Source organism: Emiliania huxleyi (genome assembly GCF_000372725.1).
Source record: "Emiliania huxleyi CCMP1516 unplaced genomic scaffold EMIHUscaffold_1, whole genome shotgun sequence".
Lineage (NCBI taxonomy): Eukaryota > Haptophyta > Isochrysidales > Noelaerhabdaceae > Emiliania > Emiliania huxleyi.
In genome coordinates, this window is record NW_005202428.1 from 1188870 (window position 1) to 1204348 (window position 15479).

At 63.3% G+C, this 15479-nt stretch overlaps 7 protein-coding genes across 7 annotated transcripts; all 7 read left to right on the forward strand.

The window, feature by feature from the left end:
* Positions 1–199: 199 nt before the first annotated feature.
* Positions 200–644, forward strand: EMIHUDRAFT_60889 (hypothetical protein; the record flags this gene model as incomplete). Its single annotated transcript, XM_005794089.1, has 2 exons — positions 200–442; positions 570–644. Coding segments are annotated over 2 exons (318 nt in total), but the record flags the coding sequence as incomplete, so codon positions are not given.
* A 1516-nt stretch (positions 645–2160) lies between these two features.
* Positions 2161–3267, forward strand: EMIHUDRAFT_194189 (hypothetical protein; the record flags this gene model as incomplete). The annotated part of the gene is made up of 4 exons (XM_005794090.1): positions 2161–2342; positions 2505–2673; positions 2749–2963; positions 3162–3267. 4 exons carry the CDS (start codon positions 2161–2163, stop codon positions 3265–3267), a joined length of 672 nt encoding a protein of 223 aa, XP_005794147.1.
* A 158-nt stretch (positions 3268–3425) lies between these two features.
* On the forward strand, positions 3426–3770 carry EMIHUDRAFT_194190 (hypothetical protein; the record flags this gene model as incomplete). Its single annotated transcript, XM_005794091.1, has 1 exon — positions 3426–3770. The coding sequence occupies one exon, from the start codon at positions 3426–3428 to the stop codon at positions 3768–3770; it is 345 nt and encodes a 114-aa protein (XP_005794148.1).
* A 1405-nt stretch (positions 3771–5175) lies between these two features.
* EMIHUDRAFT_431787 (hypothetical protein) lies at positions 5176–6254 on the forward strand. The gene is made up of 3 exons (XM_005794092.1): positions 5176–5667; positions 5741–5817; positions 5958–6254. Exons 1-3 carry the CDS (start codon positions 5238–5240, stop codon positions 6105–6107), a joined length of 657 nt encoding a protein of 218 aa, XP_005794149.1. The 5' UTR covers positions 5176–5237; the 3' UTR covers positions 6108–6254.
* An 811-nt stretch (positions 6255–7065) lies between these two features.
* EMIHUDRAFT_194195 (hypothetical protein) lies at positions 7066–7626 on the forward strand (the record flags this gene model as incomplete). Its single annotated transcript, XM_005794093.1, has 4 exons — positions 7066–7095; positions 7187–7253; positions 7332–7373; positions 7553–7626. 4 exons carry the CDS (start codon positions 7066–7068, stop codon positions 7624–7626), a joined length of 213 nt encoding a protein of 70 aa, XP_005794150.1.
* A 2947-nt stretch (positions 7627–10573) lies between these two features.
* On the forward strand, positions 10574–12220 carry EMIHUDRAFT_447446 (hypothetical protein). The gene is made up of 6 exons (XM_005794094.1): positions 10574–10750; positions 10829–11188; positions 11257–11442; positions 11509–11651; positions 11751–11832; positions 11902–12220. Exons 1-6 carry the CDS (start codon positions 10706–10708, stop codon positions 12043–12045), a joined length of 960 nt encoding a protein of 319 aa, XP_005794151.1. The 5' UTR covers positions 10574–10705; the 3' UTR covers positions 12046–12220.
* A 1966-nt stretch (positions 12221–14186) lies between these two features.
* Positions 14187–15449, forward strand: EMIHUDRAFT_194198 (hypothetical protein; the record flags this gene model as incomplete). Its single annotated transcript, XM_005794095.1, has 1 exon — positions 14187–15449. The coding sequence occupies one exon, from the start codon at positions 14187–14189 to the stop codon at positions 15447–15449; it is 1263 nt and encodes a 420-aa protein (XP_005794152.1).
* Between the last annotated feature and the right edge of the window lie 30 nt (positions 15450–15479).

The following is a 15479-nucleotide window of genomic DNA, read 5'->3' on the forward strand; positions in this document are numbered from 1 at the left end:
AATCGGGCCCCCCCTCCCGCGTTTTTTTTTCCCCGGGGGGGCAAAAGCCCCACAATTTTGGCCGACGCAATAACGCAACCGCAGATTTCGGCGTGGGGGAGAAGCCCCCTCCCTGGGCCCTACCCACCGACGGCCGAGTGGCGCGCTCACCAAGCAAAGGTTCCCGATCCAACCAGGGAATGCCCGTGACCAGCCAAGCCTGGTGACCCAGACCCGGCAGGCCAAGGCGGAGGTTGTTCCGTGGCGTTCGGCCCTAGTCACCAAGGCGCTCAAGGAGCCCCCGCGCGCCCGCAAGAAGGTGAAGAACATTGTCCACTCTGGCTCCATCACGATGGATGACGTCATCCGGATCGCGCGCATCATGCGGGAGAAGTCGCTGGCGAAGAAGTTCGAGGGGACCGTGCTCGAGATCCTCGGCACCGCCCAGTCCATCGGCTGCCAGGTGCCCCCCACCCCCACCCCCCCACCCCCCGGCTCGCCCCCTCTCCTCTCCGTGTGCACGGGCGCCGGCAAGACGCCCCGTGCTTGTTCTGCCCCTCTCCTCACCCCCCCCCCCCCCTCAAACGCAGGTGGACGGCGAGGACCCGCACGATATCATCGACCAGATCCACGACGGCGAGGGCCCCGAGATCCCCGACGAGTGAGCGCTGCTGGTTGGACCGCGGCCATACCTGGTACCGCCCCTGCCACGGGTCGCAGGCTATCCGGAGTTGAGCCGCTGTCCCGTGCTTTCGCCGCTATATAAAGTACGTCGATTTTATGCGAAAGCACACTTACAGACACAGTCCCATCAAATGGGAATCTAGCCCAAGGTCGGAGAGTCGTGTCATAGGAGAGGAGAGAGTGGGTGGAGATGTTTTGTGCGGGATCAGGCCCGAGTCCCTAGTGTCGCCGGAGCAGTAGCTCCCTTTTTCGAACAGAAAAATTTTTTTTTACAGACACAGTCCCCACGCAGAGCGCGCCCCCCGAGCCCGAGGCCACCTCTCTCCGCCCTCGCCGGGGCCGACGTTTTTTGATCTCTGGGTCAGTGGGGGGCCGAGCCACCTCGGGGTGGCGGGCGGGCGGGCGTTTTGAAAAACAGAAAACAGAAAACAGAGGGGGGCCAGGGCCCCCACTACGATTAGACACAAGCACCTGGCTCCTGGGACAAAGCGAGCAGCAGCAGCAAGCAGTTCAGCGGAGAAGGGGGGGGGGAGGAGCCGAGGGGGTGACGTCCCGACACGGCAGGTTGGAGCTGACCCAGGGAGAGAGAGAGAACAGCGATGGCAGCCCCCAATGACTGTAGACAGAAATGACGAGCCGACAGCGATGCAGCGGCAGCGAAAGCGGCGAGGAGGGCCCGCTGCAGAGCTCCGCTGGGCGGCAGCAGAGACATCGGCGGACGGGGGAGCACGCGGGACACGTCGGCATAGGAGCCAGGGGTGTGGGCTGGGCCTGCATCATGAATGGGCCTGATAGCGACGGCGGCGACGTAGGCGAGACGGCGGCGAGGGTGGCGACGATGAAGCTGGCTTGACGAAATGGATGACGCCATCGCGCAACAATAGACATCCCCTCGATGTCGTCGTCGTTGCCGGAAGGGGCAGCGCACGCGCCTCTGAAGATCGAGGCGCGTGGCTCAAAGCCGGCGCTGCGCGGGTTCGTGCCCATCCGACTATTGTCTACTTTTCCATTTTTTTGGATGCCGTGGAGCGTGGTCGTGGGGGTCACTCACGACCCGCCGCACGAAGTAGGCGGCGCGCAGCGCCGCTCTCGCAGGCTGTTTTTGTCGGTTCTACATTTTGTTTTTGTTTTCAGTCTAGGGGGCCCGACCCCCTCAGAGGCGGCGGGCGGGCGCCCACTGACCCAGAGATCAAAAACGCTCGGCCCGGCGCCCCCGAGCCCCGACGCCTCCCCTGAGCTGGGTCAGCGGTCACCCCATCTCACACTGGTCCAGCCCGGGGGGGTGATGCTCCGATAAACCCTAGGGCGAGTAGGTGAAGTTGTTTCTTTTTGTGTGTGAAAGAGATCTGGCTCTCATAGAATCGAGGACCGTTCGCTTTCTAGAAGACCCTCGGTGGGCTACCGTGAGTACAGTCGTACAGCCAAAGGACGCGTAGGACGCGTCCTTCAACTAACTAACAACACGCGAAACGGCCGTTTTTGGCGGTTGTGACGCGCATGGAGGCGCTCGTCATGAGCGTCGCACTGCCTGCGCTGCTGGCACAGTATGCGCTGGTGTTCATGGCGGCCACCTCGGCTCACACGCGCATGCCCGAGTGTCTCCCCGTGCAGCTGGGCGGCTATGACGAGGCGTACCGAGCGTGGGATGCCGGCGTCTGCTTTACCGAGGAGCAGCTGTGGTGCGCATCGGCTGCTGCTGGAGAACACGCCCACACACACCACAATTCCCTTGCCAGCTGCCGCGGCTGCCGCACGACCAATGCGTATGCACGGTTCCGAGGTAGCTTCACCCTCTCTCCACCCCTGGCCCGGTGGCGCAGGTGCCGCGTGCACCCGGGCAGGCATGCAGCGTGCACGACGGCCGACTGCCGCGCGGAAGAGGTGCGCCTCTCTCTCCCCGGCCGGGACGGGGGCGCCGGCTCGGGCACCGGCTTGGGCGACTACTTTGCCGCTCTCGCGCCGGACGATTCGCTGAGAGAGCCCGTGTGGGGCGGCTGCTCGGCGTCGCAGGTTGGGAAGGCCGCTCGTGGGAGCTTGTGGTTTCTCACGCTAGAGCCCGGACCCCTCCCCGCCGGTGTGCCACAGGTGAACTCGATTTGGAGCAGGTTCGAGGCCGCCGGCGCCTGGCGGGGCGCGTGTGTCCCCTTTGGTGACAAGCGGTCCACCCTGCTGCGCCACTGCGGACCCGAGCAGGCGCTGGCTGACGGCGAGTTCTTCTGGCCAGTGGCGGATCTGCGCGAGGTTGGGGAGAGGGACCCCGAGCGAAACTGCACGACCGAGCATGGGGCGAGCGCCAACGGGTGGAGTTGCAGTAGGTTGTGATGTGTGTGAGAGAGATTTTTAGCAAACCAAACAACTTTTGTGTTGATGTGTGTCGCTGTGTCGTCGTCGGCAACATCGTCGGCCAAACAATTTTCTGGGTAATAAAGGAATCTCGGAAAAAGAAGAAATACCAGGGCGGCGGGGCAGAGAACTAGGACGCGACTTCACGCAGGCAGGGACGCCTTCTTCGGCATCACAACTTCGCCGCCGACGACGATCGCCACCGCGATCCGTGCGCGGCACCGCGCGCGCACACGCATAGACGGATGGCTTCGCGCCTGACGCTGCTGCTGGTCGCCCTGGCCAGCCGGCGCGGCGCAGCAACCATCCAAAAGCTTCCCACTTTGTCGCGCGCGGCAACCGCAGGCCCGGCGCCCGCCGCTCACCATCAATCGCACCTCGCTGTGCTCGTACGGCTGCCCGCAACAAGCACCTCGCCCATGCAGCCCGCGGTGTGCTTGGATGCGGCGTGGCGAGAGACGAGCGAGCAACGGAGCGGTGAGGCAAGAACGGTCGAGCCGTTCGCTGCCCGCTCGGCCGAGCCGTTCGCTGCCCGCTCGGCCTCCGTCGTCTCGCTCAAGACGGACTCGACCAAGGTTGGCCGCGTCGGGCCCGTGCAGTGGGCAGCCGCGAGCCTGCTTGCTTCGGCGTGGTTTTGCCTTGTCGCGGCCCTCTCCTTCCTTTTCCCTCCACTGCATCGGCACTCGGGGCGCTGGATCCGCACGGCGGCCGCGTGCACGCGGCAAGCCTTTTCTGGCGGCCCGAGTGTCGACGTGCTTCGCTAGCGAAGGCACGAGGCACGAAAGGAGCGCCCAAGGAGGATCCGCCCCCCCCCCCCCCCCTTTGCCCCTGCCCCCCGCTGACGCCGTCCACCAGCCGGCGCGCGGGCGACTGGCACGTGGCGAAAGGGATGTCCATGCACTGCGAACCCGGTCGCTCGCGACTGGGCTCCCTGACTTTCAACGCACCTGTGATTTCTTGCGAGTGTCGGCGCGCGCCGGGGCGGTGTCCGTGTCGCGCCGATTCGCGTGACGCTGACGGTCTTCTGTCTGACAGTATTGTTGATCTGATTGTTGATTATAAAAATATTTTCGCACTAGAGGCGTTTAGCAGGACTAGAGAAGGAGCTAGAACAGCCCGCAGGATCACACTCAAACCGACACACACACAGAGCAAGTGAGAGAGCGGGGGGCCGGGCGAACGCCTCCGGCAGACCGAGAAGTTGAGAGCGACACCATTGGGAAGAATGAGAGGGCCTGGATGGTTGAGACGCAGCCAGTATCGCTACTGTACACAAGGGCCAGTATCGCTACTGTACAGCTCACCATCACTCAGGGATTGCGGGAGGTGGCGGCCGCCCTGCTCCGCGTCTGCTGGAGCCCGGCCTCCCCTCGCTCGTCGACGCATGCGAGCGCTGCTGCACAGCGCCGCTGTCATACAACGCCTGGAACATGTCCGAAAACACCTCGCGGCATACCTTAGCATCCGTGCGCTCCAGCCGCTCGAACTCCACCTTGACGCTCGCGAGTGCCTTTGCCACCTTCCGGTCGTCCTGGTGCCGGTTGAGCTGGACCGCCAGGACAGGATCGACCACAGACCGCACGACACTCTCTTTCATCGCCGCCGCGGATTAGTCGGTCGAGGACAGCGGAGGAAAAGCCAGATCAGCGGAGGAAGGCGGATGGAAGCCAGTGCGCGGTCGCAAGGGCGGTCGCTCGCGTTTGTTACAGGTGGCAGGGGCGGTTCGGTTCTTTTTTCCTGGGTCGACTCCGTTTCAAGAACAAGCAACAGGCAAACGGCTTCTTACGCTCGGCCTCAGTGGGGGGTGCCGGCGCCGCCCCGCCGCCTCGTTCCGCGGGCCCTCAACCCTTCATGTAGTCCTCACCGACGCTGTGGGATCGCTTGTCATCTGAGAGAAAAAGAAAAACAGACAACCCAAGGGTGAGAAATCATGCGGACCGCGCTTTCTCTTTCTGGTGTACCTGTGTTAGTGCCAGTGCGCGCCAGTCCCGTGCCCAGTGAGCAGTGTTGTGCGAGGGAGTTTTGTTGTAAAATTCTCTTTCTCAGCGCCTGCCCCGGTTCGCACAGACAATTGCTTTTGCTATTCCTCCCGTCGCCAGTTCTCGCGCTGACGGTTCGCCTTTGTCATCGCCGCCACCCTGCTGTTTCTCTTTCTCAGCGCCTTGGCATCAACTCGCGAGCGGATCCCAGACTCTCTTTCCTCTCGTCGACAGTTCTCGCGCTGACGGTTCATGGAGGATCTCAGTGACCTCGCGCTGATCTTCCCGACCGTCGAGCGAAGTTTACTGGGCGAGCTTCTCGCCTTCAACGGAGGCGACGTCGAACGCACCGCAGCCGCGATTCTAGACGTCGGGTTTCCTAGCGGCCAAGCGAGTGACCTGGACGACTCAGCAATGGCCGCTCAGGAGGCGCTGGATGCAGCGCTGGCGCGCCAGACGCAGCAGCAGTTTGACGAGGAGTTCATCGCCGCTCAAGAAGGCGCTGCTCAAGAAGGCGCCGCAAACGCAACGATGCCCTCGCCCAGCGGACGGCAGGACCCGGTTTCCGCCTCGGGCACCGCCGCTGCGAAGGGGAAGCGGATGAATTTAAAGCTTGTCGCACTCAAACGCAAGAGCAAGGGCGCGAAGAAGGAGGGGCAGAGGAACAGCCTCCTGCCCCAAGGCGCCGATCCCAATCCCCCTCGCCACCGCTTATCCCTCCATCCTCTCTCGCACTCGCGGTTTGTTTGTCTTAGGCTACATCGGACAGAGCGACCAGAGCGACGCGCCCGGCAGCCCAGCGGCCGGCGCCGACAGCTTCCGCTCTCCGCCGGTACACCAGTCACGCCTGAGACGCGCGCCCGACACTGCGAATAGTGCGAGAGATGCCTCCGACTCCGCTCTGGCCGCCGGCTCACACACCGCCGCCCTTTTGTGCTCCTCACCCGGCTCCCTCGCCCCCCCCCCTGCGAGGCGGTGGCGCCGCCGCCAGCGTGGACCAGCTCGCCCAGCAGCGGGTCGAGCATCACCGCGGAGCAGTACTCGGCGCGCCTCAGCCGCGCGCGCGCGGCGAACCGCGCTTCGCAGAACCGCGCCTCGCTCAGCACGGGGCCGGCGAGTTGAACGCGCAAGGTGGAGAGCGCAACGCAAGCCTGAAATAAAGGAAGGCACGGCGAGTCAGGCAGCAGTAGCAGGAGCTGTGTGTGTTATCTTTGAGGGACCTTTTGTGCGATGCGGCGTAATTGCTTTGGGATATGTGCCTTGGTCGGTGATCTCGCAATCCCCGCCTACCTCGAGATTGGTCGGTGATCTCGCAATCCCGGCGCGCTTTACTTGAACCCCAGCTTGAAATACCTCCCCCCCCACGCTGTGAACAGTGAACAGAGATTGTGTCGCAAACCAGGTGGCGTTTATTTTTGCTAGGGCCGGGCATCATGCTGAAATTCTGCAAAAACCTGACCGGCCCCTGCCCTGCCCCTACCTACCTACCTACCTACCTACCCTACTTATGGGAAACTAAAAAATAAATCACCGGATGGGTGAAGGTGGGGTACTATACCAACTAGAGTGATGGTTGGTGGTACTCTCCTGCATCCACACTCCTTCTTGTGACATGGGAGGCCACTCTCAAGCCCTACAAGCATCAGATCACCCATTTGGGGAGGGTTGACATCGTGATTTCCGCGGAAAATTTCTTTTTCTGCTGTGAAAATTCCAGCTTTGAAGAGAGGGAAATAAACGCCACCTGCGCAAACAGCAAACACGGCGCTTGCCCCAAGACCCCCCCCTCAGCCGTCCATCAATGGTCCGCCCATCACGACCGCCAATTCCTCCGCCGCCGCCGGCCGCCTTGAGCTACGACAGCTACCAGCAGGGCTCCGTGTGCGCCGAAGACACACGTCGCTGCGTCCAACACGCCATTCCACTGATTGTCGCCGCGGCTGTCCTGGGCCTCGTCTCTCTGCTCCTCTACCTTCGCAGGCGACGGCGGCGCCGCCGCCAGCGAGAAGAGACCGTCGCGCGCACACTTGAGCGAGTGCCGCACGACGCCATAACGATGGCTGTCCAGTGTCTCCCGGTCATGGAGCACATCGGCGGTGGCGAGGTTGAGGTGCGGGCCTCGCCGCCCTCTCCCTGCCGGCTTCCTTCTCCATGCCGTCAGGGGTTGCAGGACCCGAAACCCTCTGCGGTGTCTCTCGCAGGAATGCCGCATCTGCTGCGAGGAGTACGCGCACGGGAGTCGCAAGCGGATTTTGCCCTGCAACCACGGTTTGCACCCTGCCGCCTGCCTCCGCCCTCCCACTATTAGTTCGCCTCACCCCCCGCTCCTCCATTCTCGCCCCATAGCCTTTCACCCGGCATGCGTGGACCTCTGGCTCCTGGGCAGCCGTGAGCAGGGCCCTCCCCGAGGAGAGCGCGTCTGCCCCATCTGCAAGGCGCGACCGCCAATCCCCCTCCCCTCGGCCCCGCACATGACATGGCGCGTGCCCCCAACAGTCTTGGCCCCCTCCTTGCCCCATTCTCTCTCACGCGCCTCCGACGCGGCGCCGGCGCTCCCTCTGACGCAGGCGCCGCCGCTCGACAGCTTTCTCCTGCAGGCGCGGCTCGGGCCCTTGAACTCGACGGCCACGAGCCGCGGTGACTGTCTTGCATCTCACCCTGATCGTCCCCCGCCCGCAGGCCTCTGCAGCGGCTCTGGTCGCCGGGAGGATGCGCAGTGGCGGAGCGGTGCGCTCGTCCCTCTCAGAGCAGCGGCAGCAGATGAGGCTTGCCTCCGCTGCTGCGGCCGACGCCGGCGCCGGCGCCGCGTCCGCCGCCCCTGCCGGTCGTGTGCGTAGGCTCGCTGCCGCGGCAGCTCGCTTCGCGGCCGGGCCGGGCTTGCGTTTCATTGATCCCCACGAGACGGCGCCGCCCGGAGCGATCTCGCGGAGGGCTCTTGCGAGGGCGCAGAGCCAGGCGAGGAGGGAGAGAGGCGCCGGCACCGAGGTCTAGCAAAAGAGGGGAAGCAAGGTGCTTGCGTGGGGATGACCGTGGGTGAGGAATTTAGATTAGCAAAGGGGCAAGGGCCCGTCAAGGTAAATTCTTCTTCACTTTACTCCGGGTGTGCGCGCGCGAGTCCCGTGCCCACGCAGTGAGCAGTGTCGTGTGCGAGGCCGGAGCTTCTTGTGAAATTCTTTTTTGTTAGTGCCAGTGCGCGCCAGTCGCGCAGTCCCGTGACCCGTGCCCAGCTAGCCCCGCGCGGAAACCGGAATTTTTGTGTGTATACCTGTGTTAGTGCCAGTGAGTTCGCGCCGCCAGACTTGGAGGTCCTCCCTCTTTTGGAGCGTCGTGCAGCATTTGGAGCACTTGGAGTGCGGTCACTAACCGCACGCCCAGGGCCGGGGAGCTAAGAAGCGCACCCAGCGGGCCGGCATCGGCCGAAAGAAAGAAAACAGACAACTCAAACGAGGGATGGGAGGACGGCACGCCGCCACCACACAGGGATTTCAAGGGGAGAAGTGCTACGGGCTAGAGACGAGTACTTGGAGCACTTGTAGTGCAGTTATCAACCGCACATCCAGGGCCGGGGAGCTAAGAAGCGCACCCAGCGGGCCAGATGATTGGTATCGGGTTACGGGCTAGAGAGCCCTAGCCCTGGGGGTTGCGCGTTCGCAGGGAAAGGGCCGTAAAGTAAACACGGGTCTCCGAGGGTTGGCTCTGCGCTCCGGGTTTCCCCTAGGCAGCGGAACGCCCCCTCTACTCGGAGCTAGTAGACACCGGACACTAACACGACAACACACACACTCCTCACTGACATCTCCGCTTGGAGCCCTCCCCCGCGCCGTGCGGCCTCCTCACCCCCATTCCGAAGGGGCTCCTCCCTCCCCTCGGTCCTCCCTCCTGCTCGCCTTCCGATGGTCCCGCGACGATTGCGGGGCCCGGCCCCCCCTCCTAGCCTTTTTCGGATTTCGGTTGCGGCCCCGTCGCCGTCTCGTCTTCTCTGCTCGATCCTGTTGACTCCGCCTCCGGCGATCCCGTGCCCGACTCCCCGGGCAAAGGCGGCGGCGTTGGGTCGTGTCGCCTCCCCTCCCCGGGGGGTCGGGCCGGCTCTCCTTGGTCGACGAGTCGCGCCCGCATCCGCGGTCTCTCTATCGTACTCGGCTCGCCTCCTCCCTCCGCCGGCTCCTCGTCGAGCTCGGGGGGTCGAGGCCCTCCTTGTCGTAGTTCACGGTGGTCTGGCTGTCGCCGCGACGGGTCTACCCCCGGTGAGCTCGTTTGTCCCGACTCCACTCGAAGAGGTCGAGCCAGCTCGACTCTCACCCCCTCCGACAGTTGAAACGCGCAACGAGAGAGACCCCTGTCTCTCTCAAACAGCTCGGCCGCGCCTTGGCCCCGTGGACGCACGTAGAACTTCACGTGACAAGGAGCTTCTAATGAAACCGGGCGGCGACTTGATCCTTCCCTCGGAACGTCGCCGCAAAGTAACTTATCTCCTGCGTTCGCATTTGGGCGGCCATCGCAACACTCCCTAGCTCAACTGTCGACCCTAACGGGTCGCCAGCCGATCGTCATACCCGGGCCCCTCCGGTCCCGGCCTTCCGGTCCGCCGGCAGACCCGTTGTCGTCTCGCGGCACCTCCCCTCCCTCGGCCCCCTCCCTCGGGTAGCCCAGCCTCCGAAGGGGCGGCTCCAGGTTCCCCAAGGTTCGTGTGGGTCCGAGCGGTGACGGCCACGCCGGCGGCGGGGGTGGAGGCGGTGGCGGGGGGGGCGGGTAAGGTGGCGGTACTGGCGGCCGCAACACCTGGTGTGGAGCCTCGGGGCGGCCCCCTGGCCCTGTGGCCGTTCCAGCCGCTGCTACAGGCATGGGAAGTGGGAGCGCTGTGAAAGAAAACAGGCAACCCAAACGAGGGATGGGGGAGGAGGACAGGGTCCACACCTGCACGAGCAGGATTTTGGAAGGACGATCAGGGGCACAGGTGGGGCTCTCCTGCTCCTGACAAGGGACACGACAGGCTCGCAGCGCGGTGCACGGTGGAATCCCAACTCCACTGGCGGTCTCATCTCAGTCTAGCGACCTTCCTCCGGCTTCTCATCGGCAGTCTCTCACTACCACGGGCACACTGACACAGGGGTGGCAGGGGCGGCGGCATGAGTCTCCCACATACTGAGCGCTGTGAAGTTCTCGTCAACGCACAACCAAAACTTGGAGCACTTGGAAAGAAAGAAAGAAAGAAAACGGACAACCCAAGGGAGGGATGGGGGACGGCACGCGCCGCCACCACACAGGGATTTTAAGGAGAGGGGTGTGGTGCACTAGCCGTCGCCCACCCTTGGGCGTCCGCCTCTTCCTATCTCTCTTCGCAGTCTCTCTCCGATTCTCGCTGCGATCTTCGTGCCACCTCGCGGTCGCCCCCTGGAGCACTTGGAAAAGAAAGAAACAAAGAAAACAGACAACCCCAGGGAGGGATGGGCAAGTAAAGAAAGAAAGAAAACAGACAACCCAAGGGAGGGATGGGAGTACGGCACGCCGCCACCACACAGGGATTTTAAGGAGAGGTGAGCAGTCATCAAGCGGACAAAATTTGTTTTTCTCGAAAAATGTCCATCGCGGTGTCGGCAAGAGCACTGTTCCGGTCGCCAGTGCCGGTGGCTGCGCTGTTCCGGTCGCCGGCTCGGCGCGTGAGCACGGCCGATACGGTGACGGTCACAGTCGCCGAGGCTCAGTCGAAAACGGCTGCGGCGATGCGCAAGATCGGCTGGGACGCCGAGGACGCAGCGCTCCAAGCGGTGCGATCTCTCTCACATCTGACACCTTGACTCTCATGATCGACGACTCTCACGACCAGAGCTGTGCGCCCGCCGCAGGAGATCATGACGGCGGCAGAGCTTTGCGGCAACAACCAGGGCCTCGTCAAGATGTACAACCCGTCGCTGATGGCGCCGTCGCCCGGCGCCGCAAAGCCAACGATCGAGCGGGAGACGCCCACCTCGGCAGTGGTCAATGCGAACCAGTCGCCGGGGATGCTCGCGGCGGTCAACGCCGCCGACTTGGCGCTGCAGAAGCTGCGCTCACAGGACGGACCGATCGCCATCGTCACGGCGTACAACACTTCCACGTCAAGCGGGCAGCTCGCCTTCTACTGCGAGCGGATGGCGCGGCAGGGCGCCATCGGCATCGCCCTCGCCAACTCGCCGGAGTTTGTCGCCGCCGCGCCCGGTGGCAAGGTTTGTGCACACTTCTCATCTGGATCACACATACGCAGACCCCCCAGTCCGGCCCCCCTCTGCCTCAGCCAATTTTTGGCACAAATCCCGTCGCCTTTGGCATTCCGCAAGCGGCGGGCCCGCCTCTCACATTCGACATGGCCACCTCGGCGATCGCGCTCTTCGGCGTGCTCACCTCCAAGGCCAAGGGCGAGCCGCTGCCCGAAGGAGTCGCTTACGGCCGCGACGGCGGCTTCACGACTGACGCGTCCGAGGCGCTCATCGGGGGTTGCCAACCTCGGGTCTCGGCGAGTCTCGGAAGATCTCCAGAGTTTCTTCAGGCGCTCGAGGGCGGCGCCATCGCGACCTTCGGCGGGCACAAGGGCGCCGGCCTCTCGCTCTGCGTCGAGCTGCTGGCGGGTGTGCTCAGCGGTGGGGCGGTGGTCGGCCAGTGCGAGTCGAAGAAGCTTGCAAAGAGCTGGGGGTGCGTCTTTAGCCGCGGGGAATACGCGGGGGCCTCCCCCCGGCAGAGATCAGCCGAGTTTGCTCCCGAGATCCCCCCCCCCCCCCCCTTCTCGTGCAGACACACGATGATTGCCATCCAGCCGGACCTCCTCGTCGACGGCTTCGAGGCCAAGGCAGCGGCGGTCCTCGCGGCGACCAAGGCGAGACACGCCGGAGCGGCAGATGAAGCGCGCTGTGGTTTCTCACGGTCGCTTCGTGGTCTCGGCTAGGCTTCCGGCCCGTCGATCCGCTTGCCCGGCGAGTCGTCGGCGCGGACAGCGGCGGAGCGTACTGCCGCAGACGCGCTGCCCATCCCCAAGCAGATATGGGAGTCGATCTGCCGCACCGCGGAGCACGGCTTGCCCGAGCAGTGAGCCGAGAGGGCGCAGCTCGTGGTATGCAAGGCCTCGGCTGTGCGCCGTGTGCGGCATGGTGGGTACGAGGGATGTGTGCTGCATGGCATGCGCATGACGCGGTCCGTGCGCGCGTGTTGCTCCGTCACAGTTACAATACACACACATACCATACACATACACATATGTCATTGCGGTATTGAAGTGTTCTTTGGCACTTATTTAGGTACCTCTTATTAAAGCTACATTCACTGACAAAAATCTTTGCAGAGTTTTCAAACTGCGTGTGGTCCGCCCCCGTGTCTCGCGTGTGGACAGAGTAACTCACTCGCTACTGGGCTGGGTGTTTTTAGCATTCATCTTTCATGGGCATTGTGGGGTTGGCACTCCCATCGATCCTCGTGACCTCCTGCGGTCTCTGAGATGGACACCAGTGGGTGTGGGACCACAGCCAGGGTACACTCGAAGGCTGGGTAAGCAGTAGAGGTCGATACTCGACGCGTCCCACATGGTCTGTGTCGCTGTCGGCACGCTGTCGACAGGACGTCGAGCGACACCGGTGGCAGTGCCACCCAGGAGTGGTCGGTCGGTCTCCCGTCACGAGAGAGCCACCATGTGATCCGTATGATGATTCCTGACAACCGCCTCAGTCAACTTTCGTCACAGTTCCCGCTCTGAGAGGAGCTGCGGGTCAGTTCGACAGCTGGAGCTGTGTCGCCGGCGACCCGGCGTGCGGCGGCCTGCCTCCGGAGGTGCCTCTGAGGTGGACATTTTTTGGTCACCGTGAGAGAACGCGTTCGAATTTTCACTCCGGAACTTCAACTCCGCACGCGCACCGGCCAGGGCTACAATAGTGCCAGTGAGGCGGAGGCCGAGTCGGAAGAAGGCCGCGACCGTGATTTGGTCCCTCCACTGAGTCGGAAGGCCGCGACCGTCAAGTGTTCCCTCCATTTCCCTACTGTTGCGGCCTAAAGTCTGTGCAGGTTGGAGCGAAAAAAAGAAAGAAAGAAAACAGACAACCCAAGGGGGGGATGGGAGCGACAGCGACAGTCGCACGCGCCGCGCTTTCTTTGTTTGAAGTAAAAAGTCGAAGCAGAGCCCGTAGCCCGATCCCGATCATCCGGCCCGCTGGATGCGCTTCTCAGCTCACCGGCCCTGGATGTGAGGTTACCGAATGCACTCCAAGTGCTCCAAGCAGAGCGGCGTCGGCGTTGATCTTAGTTTTCCTCCCTCGTACCGCCCGTCCGGTACCGCTCCGGGATGCACGCCGGCGAAGCACCATCAAGCTGCTGTACGGCCCCGGCATCGCCTTCCCAGGCTTAGCTAGACTGAGAGATATTGTGCACATGGATCATGGTCAGTCTCTACAATATACTCACTGACACTTTACCTTCCAGAGCTCGTCCCGGTCCGTCACGGCCATCCTCGGCCTCCGGAGGGCCCCTGGCCGCGACGCGGTACTTGGCGCGGTGCGGCGGCGTCACAAATCCGACCACAGAGCACCGGGACGCGGCCGGGCGATCTGAGGCCCGACTAGGCGTATGCATTGCCTATCCAGGGCTATCACTTCCTATCAACAGGCGCCTGCGGCGCCGTGGTCAGGAGCTGCTGTTCACACCTGCACAGACTTTGATACGGCACAATCGCTGTGAACCCAGCCACGTACGTACTCAGTACACACGAGTAGGTGACAGTCGCCCGCGGTTGACGGTTAATTCCCGAACAAGAATTCTTTCCTGAAGAAGAAAACTGCTGAACAAGTTCCTCTTGTAGCTCGATCGGTCACACCGCCATCGCCGCCGACGTCTCCCAGACGGTCTCAGACCTACATTCTATATTCCAGAATGGCATTCTATAATATAGAACGGCCAGGTAGGGCTGAGACCGCAGAGTGAGACGATGGAGAGGGGGGACGACACTGCTTCAGCAGCGTGCACCTCGATCCTGTACCGTGTTTGTTATGCCCCCCCCCCCCCCCCCCCATGAACACACCAGCGAGGGAGGGCGATACGATCGAGGGGTCCCGTATCCAGTGCTCAAGTGCTCAAGAAGAAAAGAATTTATTCGGTCAAAGAATCGCTCGAAATGAATGTTTCCGGCTTGGAGGCGGACTCTCCGGCTTCGATCAAACCCAGCGCGCCGGCAGCAGCGCAAGGGCCGGCATGGGGTACGATAGAGCGCTTCTGGGCGAGTTCACGCCGCCCGCCGGGAGTGTCACGGCGCTCTCCTCCAGTGCCACGCTCTTCAAGGCGGTCGTTGGCACAGGCATCTTCGCTCTGCCTCCCGCGATCCGTGAGGTGGGCTGGCTGGCCGGGAGCGTGATGGTGCTGCTCATTGCAGGGCTGAGCGCCTACACGATGAGCCTCGTCGTGAGCTGCGTGCAGGAGCTGAGGCGCCGCGGCCACAAGGGCGTCGGCGCCGGCGGCGCCATCGAGTTCACCGACCTGACCGCCTTCGTCTTCCCGGGCCTCAACCGGCCGATCCTATTTGTCTGCCTCATCGCCAACTACGGCGCCATCCTCGGTTTCTTCGACTTCGCCGTGGCTAATCTGCTTACCCTCACGCCCTTCCTCTCGCGCTGGCAGCTCATCCTCGCCATTGTTGCGTTCGAACTGCCCCTCTCCCTCCTGCGGTCCACGTCTCACCCTGTCTTCAAGCTTGCGATGACATTTGGCAATCTGGCGGTAGCTGCGGCGTGCGCGAGCGTCGTCTATTCCGGCGCGATGTCCACTGAGCCTAGGCCCCTCAGCACGCTCCCGGCCTACGACAGCAGCGGCCTAGGCCTCGCCTTTGGGGTCTGCATCTTTATGTTTGCGGCTCACATGGAGTGCGTCAGCATTGAGCAGGACATGCGCACCCGGCGCAATTTCCACACGATGCTGCTCTGGACCTTCGTCGTCATCGTCGTGCTACACCTCGCCTTTGGGATCTTCATCTACAGCTGCTTCGGAGAAGCTGTCGGCCGCGAGTGGAAGGACGGCCACTGGGTCGACGCCACAATCTTGCAGAACGTCGGCGAGAATAGTGCAGTCAAGCTGGCCATGAGCGCCAATCTCTTGCTCATGACGCCAATGACGCTGCTTCCCGTCTCCAAGGCCATTGAGGACGCCTTCGGCGTCCACCAGAGCTACCGCCCGGTCGCATATAGCCGCTGCACTCGGCTTGGCCTCATCGCGTCGTTGGGTCTGCTCGCGGCCGTGCTATCCAGCTTTGAGGGCGTCTGCGCGCTCGTTGGCTGCCTCACAGGGCTGTCGTGCTTCACGGTGCCCGCTGCCTGCTACCTCCACATCTTCTCCCACCGTCTCGGCTCCCTCCGCCGGGTGTGGTTCGTGGGCCTGGTCTTGTTCGGCCTAGTTGGCACTGCCTTCTCCGCCGTGCAGGTTGTGGTTGGCATGGTCGCAGCGCAATCCCAGCCGGCTCAGTGAGGCCGTGGCACTTTTGCGCGATCGGAGACA

What these genes read in the sequence shown, in the direction of transcription:
- EMIHUDRAFT_447446 (XM_005794094.1), top strand. Translation starts at nt 10,706, where the DNA reads ATGCGCAAGATCGGCTGGGACGCCGAGGACGCAGCGCTCCAAGCG. An exon ending in AGGACGCAGCGCTCCAAGCG is followed by an intron (nt 10,751 to 10,828) that starts GTGCGATCTCTC and finishes CGCCCGCCGCAG; the next exon opens with GAGATCATGACGGCGGCAGA. An exon ending in TCACGACTGACGCGTCCGAG is followed by an intron (nt 11,443 to 11,508) that starts GCGCTCATCGGG and finishes GAGTTTCTTCAG; the next exon opens with GCGCTCGAGGGCGGCGCCAT.
- EMIHUDRAFT_431787 (XM_005794092.1), top strand. Translation starts at nt 5,238, where the DNA reads ATGGAGGATCTCAGTGACCTCGCGCTGATCTTCCCGACCGTCGAGCGA. An exon ending in GAACAGCCTCCTGCCCCAAG is followed by an intron (nt 5,668 to 5,740) that starts GCGCCGATCCCA and finishes TGTTTGTCTTAG; the next exon opens with GCTACATCGGACAGAGCGAC. An exon ending in ACAGCTTCCGCTCTCCGCCG is followed by an intron (nt 5,818 to 5,957) that starts GTACACCAGTCA and finishes CCCCCCTGCGAG; the next exon opens with GCGGTGGCGCCGCCGCCAGC.